Genomic DNA, 5,895 nt, shown 5'->3' with positions numbered 1-5,895 from the left:
TTTGAATCCTATCACGGAGAGCAAACATTCATCAGGGTAGTCCTCCTCTGGATACACTGCGAGGCTGTAACTATGTAGGGGTAAGTTTATTCGTTGCGATGGTTATGCGATAACGTTTTTCGGACGATTTTTTTTTTTAACATACCCCGTAGGGAATTAGTGCCGTCAGTGCACATCATGGGGTGCACTGTAGGCATTACTAAAGGTTCTGTGCAGCGCCCCTTCGGACCCTAGCTGCAACCACTTTCATTCCTTTTACTGTGCCTCCATTCACTGTCTTTCTTCCATCTTGCTATCCACCCTCTCCTAACAATTATTTCATATCGCAACTGCGGGGTTTTCCTCCTGTTACAACTTGCAAACCTACTTACTATCAATTTCCTTTAGAATACTGAATGGCCTCATAGGTCCTAGTGCTTGGCCTTTGGCCTAAAACTCTATATTCCATTCCATGCCATTCCATATTTAATATTTTTTAATGCCCAACACTTACGTATCTTGTTGTACTTGAGAATAAATGCAAAAGATGGTCGAAGATGTTTATGACCATGATTGATTACAGGCAGTTTCAATTGTCACTTGCTACATTCAAGACGATTTGATAACAGCTCGAATCTCATAATCTTGAGTCGGTAGATAAATCATATGTACGAGGTGTCTTATCACTGTAGATCTATGACTCCTGACGGCGAAGGCGACGCGAGGACCGTAGAATCTTAGTGTGTCTCCTCTTTCGGTGATAAATACTCTCGTTTAATGTAGCTTTTGATGGTTATGAAGAGGGAAGACGCCAGAAGAGTCGTGACACAGTGGAAATAATGGCGTCCCAGCAGGTGTTCAAGAGATTGAAAATCGTTATTTTCGTCTGTTGTTGCGTTTGTTTAAGCTCTGTCAAAGGTACGTTCCATTCGGTAGTTTTTCGCTTCACTCTCGTACCACGGCGTGTTTTGGCATGGAAGTAGTCTGAGACACCAGAAGCAGTTCTCTGAATAGTCGAGTTTTATAATTTCGTGTAGTTTTTTTTAATCATATTCGTTTTCTGCGATCTTTTTAGTTAACAGATGACAGAAATACAAGTTATTAATCTTCGAGCATTTCCTGATGTATGAATTTTATACATACGTTTCCTCACACCTGTCACACTGTATGCCTAATGTGTATACATAGATAGCCTTAGAAAGGCAATGCATGTATTCGAGAGAAATGCTTGTTTTTCATATTCATAAGTGACTGCCATCGACTGCTATAGGTGTGAAGTAATAGAGCAAGTTCAAGGAAACGCTATTGCTTGAGTTTTCATTCAACCATATCAACAAATAAAGACCACCCAGCTGATAAAGTTAGCAACCTCCTCACACGACATGGTATGGAAGCCACGAAATGGCCTGGGCACGGGGTATGCAGCCTGTCATTAGAAAAGAAGTAAATTGTTAACCATTCTGTGTTTCCATTGTGCATAAGTATGGCACGGAGGAGAAGATGTATGACTGTAGCCTGGTAAGGATTAAAGTGTGGATTTTATATTAATCGGCCTTTACGTCTAAATGGTGAGACTAGTTCGAAACAGCGAAGTGAAGGATCTGCGCGACACAATTGAAGAGGTGTCGGTATTCCGTTCACAGAGTTTCTGTATTGAAGTTTGAATGTACTACACGTGGAACTTGGACTTGATTCAGCAGTTATGAGGATGACGACTACAGTGTTGATTGTAGTTTAGTTGATCTGAGAAGTAACCCATCGTTAGGGAAAATTGGTTATCTGTAAAAATAGTAATATGCCCCTCCCTCCCTTTTTTTTATTTTAGTTTTCTGTAAAAGAAAAGATCATCCACCCTTCAGTCATGAAACATACCAAATTGCAGCCGTCTAGCCCAAGTAGTCTGGCAGCGCTGTCGACCACCGGCCGTTGCTGAAAGTTTCATGAGCCGCGGCTCGTACGGCATTATACGCTGTACAGAAAACTCGATTGCTCCGAAGAAACTTCGGCGCTTTTTAATTACCTTTTTTTGTTTCAATTGACAGCAGTAGTTCACTTGCAACTTTGACAGACGTTAATCACCAATTCTGTTTTGACGCCAGTTTAATGAGCTGGATCAGTCTGTCATAGCCGACCGTATGTTCTTATTTATTCTGATATGCACGAAAATCTCATTCAAAACGGCTGCTTATCACTGAAATCAAATTGTGCCTTAAAAGCATTTTTAAATGTCGCACTTCCGCTCCTATCATTGGGACATATGACTGCTATGAAACTCTTCAATAACCTGCTTCACTTTTGATTCCATTTTGACCTATACCTGTTATCTGAAGGTAATCTTCCATATCGCCTGGTCCTCAAGAGGCGAGCCCTGATAACTGGAGATCTCGTTTCAATGGTCAAATCTTTTATGTAACAGTGAGCATTGAATAGTAGGTTTAATTCATTTATTGAATAAACTATCAACACAATTTGGAAAATAACACGAACAGCCTTTTGATTGTTCATACAATGCAAACTTAGTTGAATTTCCACAGTCATTCCTCTTCGTTGCTCTATGGAAAAATCATGTTGGTGTTTCGGTTGTTTAAACTGATACGTGATCTTTTTAGTTCTACTCAGAATTGACTCGTCGTTAGGGATGGCTTGATGACTATCAAAAGGGTTGGGGGTGGTGGGGGGGTGTTAAAGACGATTTTGACCAACTTGGTAAATTTTACGAAGATGAACTGGATACAATATATATCCTATAGATAATGTTATATATACAAACCAAACTTTTTATGGTTATTTGTTAATTTTTATTTATACAATAACAATATTTTCCCCGAGAGTATTTTATGATACAAAGAAAATAAAGATTATAGTATATTAATCTGAAAAAAAAACAAAATGGCAAGCTGGAATGGGAATAACACAACACAAAAAAATTAATGTCAGTGTGATGAATAAAAATGATGAGGATTCACCAGAGTGAAAATTTTCTCTACAATTTTATACAACAAATACTGTCCATTTTTGACCAACTCAAAATCAACATTGAGGGGGCTGGGGAACGGCCCCCACACCCCTCTAGTCGTTTTTTTTTTTTTTTTTTTTTTTTTTAATGAGAAATGACGTTTCGTATTTCCCTTTGCATTTAGTTCTGTTTTTATGTTTTAAAGAATCTACGTGTTTTGGTTTTTATGACGAATATATGAGTCGTCTTAACATTTGTATAGCATTTGATGAGTCACCTTCCATTTTCAGTTTTCTGTATAACAATACTTTTGAGATGCTATGTATTTATCTGTCGTCCGCAATTTTCCTGTCCGCTCTCAGAAAAAAAAAAATGTACTAAGACAAAAGGGTTGCAAATTGGCATGTCGATCTTCCACCCTCCAATCAGCCAAACATATCAAATAGCAGCCCTCTAGCCGTGGCTGAAAGTTTCATAGGCGCGGCTGAGATTTTCATGGGCCGTGATTGAGAGTTCATACGACATTATATAATGTACAGAAATTTCGATTGTTCGACGCATTTTTTACTTGTTTACAACTGCTGGACGATCGCTCCGTTTATATTAAGATATAGCTTTCATTATAGAGCAACTCTCTCAGAGATCCCAAAGAGTAAAGTACGGAAAAATATGACAGACATTGAAGTCTTTGCTGATTTCAGGGGCTCTTCTCATTTGAAAGATAAATAACTGGGAAAATTTTCTTTGAAAATACCATCTTGGATATTATTAAAAGGTGTTACAATTGACTGTACCACATTAGGATAAAGAGTATATCCTACTGGTTATTCCCAAGGTATATTGAACTAGTTATTAGAAGATATTTGTGGCTTGATATTAACGAAAATAAAAAATAATGCGTGTATAAGCAATATATATATATATATATATATATATATATATATATATATATATATATATATATATAATATATATATATATATATATATATATAGGCTATTTGGGCATATTTTCTCTTATACAATATATTGAAGTCAATGGAACCGTTCTCGATGCTTCTTTCTTATCAAGACCGAATCATTCTATATAACTTATTCTTTTTCTCCTCTGGCAGTCTTCTTAGGAATGATGAAAGATTATTCCTGATTTTTTTCTATTTACTTTTTGATTTTCATAGTCGACTGACCGTTTCTTCTCCTATCTTGGCGGCTTCGTCAGGACTGGATTGTAAAATCCGTGCATGTCGAATTATAATCCAGTCCTGATGAAGCTGGCAAAAGAGGCGGGGAAACGGTCTATTGACTAGAAAATAGAAAAAGACAAATGGAAAAACCTGGAATGATTTGTTCTCATTCCTAAGAAGTTTGCCAGTAGAGAAAAAGAAAGAGTATAGACTGATTAAGTCTTTATAAGATGATAGTATTTGCAAACAATCTCATATAGTACATATAAATAGATGTATGTATGAATGTGTGTGTGTGTTTATGCCACTTTCACTTTTACTTGCAATGAGCAATTTCAACCAAACTTGGTATACGTATAACTTAGCATCTGGGAAAGAATACCGTGGCACCAAAGGGGGTGTGGGTAGCAGTGGGAAAGGGGTGAAAATAAAAATAACTGAAAATGACAGAGATTAGTATCTAAACCATAGTTTTTGAGGTTGCTCAGATGGATAGTGACCCTCAAGAGGCCATCAAGTCCAAGTTCAGCCACAATATGGAAGTAAGCGCCTCAGTGGCGTGATTGGTATGGTGTTGGCGTCCCACCTCGGTGGTCGCGGGTTCGATTCTCGGCCATTCCATTGAGGAGCGAGAGATGTGTACTTCTGGTGATAGAAGTTCACTCTCGGCGTGGTTCAGAAGTCACCTAAAGCCGTTGGTCCCGTTGCTGAATAACCACTGGTTCCATGCAACGTAAAAGCACCATACAAACGATACAAACAATATGGAAGGGGGGGTGACATTTAAAAGGAACCGAAAACGGCAGATATTATTGTCTAATCCATAGTTTTCGATGTTGCTGAAATGAACTGTGACACTCCTGAGGTCCTTTCAAGTCCAAGTTCAGCCCTGATAAGGGGGGAAGTGGTGGGAATAGGGTGACATGTAAAATTAACCAAAAACGACAGATATTAGTGTCTAATCCATAGCTTTTGAGGTTGCTGAGATGAATAGTGACCCTCCTTTTGCCCATTAAGTCCAAGCTCAGCCCCGATAGGAAGGGGGAGTTCGAAAGGGTAAGAAATAAAATTTTAAAAATAATGTATGTTGTGTCTAATCCATAGTTTTTACGATCGCTGTGATGAACAAGACACTCCCAGTGCCCTTCAAGTACAAGTTCAGCCCCAATAGGAATAGAGGCGAGAAGTGGTGAAATATAAAATATATAAAATGCAGGGGAATGTAACTGAAGCAACTATCTTAACCCTTAAACGCCGACTGGACGTATTTTACGTCGACATTTTTTGTCTCTCGGGTGCCGACTGGACGTATTTTACGTCGACATACAAAAGTTTTTTTAAAAATTCGCGGAAAAATACTTTTAGGCCTACCAGCCGAAAACTCTTGAATCACGCGCCTTGGGGGATGCTGGGAGTTCACGGATCAAGGTGTTGTTTTGTTTACAATCGTTACGCAGGCGCGCAAGCGCGAATTTCTTTCTTGCCGCACTAAAAAGTATCTGTGACACATCTCTGAAATTATTTCGTCACTTTGACATAATTTTTGTACCATTTTAAATTAGCCGTTACATAGAGTATTATATATGAAAATGTGCGCATTTGTATGTAGAATACAACAAAAAAATACTCATGATTGTAGCTTTTATCAGTTTTAAGATATTTTCATATAAATAACGATAAGTGCCAAAATTTCAACCTTCGGTTCAACTTTGACTCTACCGAATGGTCGAAAAAACGCTATTGTAAGCTAAAACTCTTATATTTTAGTAATATTCAA

The 5,895-nt window shown here is 38.0% G+C and overlaps 1 protein-coding gene across 1 annotated transcript in view; it reads left to right on the top strand.

Annotated features, from left to right (window-relative positions):
• The first annotated feature begins 642 nt into the window (after nucleotides 1-642).
• The window catches only part of LOC135197826 (uncharacterized), a 51,933-nt gene continuing 46,680 nt past the window's right edge, over nucleotides 643-5,895 (top strand). The window contains exon 1 of the mRNA XM_064224971.1: nucleotides 643-897. Within this exon, the coding sequence (XP_064081041.1) occupies nucleotides 819-897 (79 nt within the window). The 5' untranslated portion in view covers nucleotides 643-818. The remainder of the gene's footprint in view (nucleotides 898-5,895) is intronic.

Source organism: Macrobrachium nipponense, chromosome 21 (assembly GCF_015104395.2).
Source record: "Macrobrachium nipponense isolate FS-2020 chromosome 21, ASM1510439v2, whole genome shotgun sequence".
In the NCBI taxonomy this organism is placed as follows: Eukaryota; Metazoa; Arthropoda; class Malacostraca; order Decapoda; family Palaemonidae; genus Macrobrachium; species Macrobrachium nipponense.
Note: the sequence above shows the minus strand (reverse complement) of the source record. Positions and strands in the feature narration are given on the sequence as shown.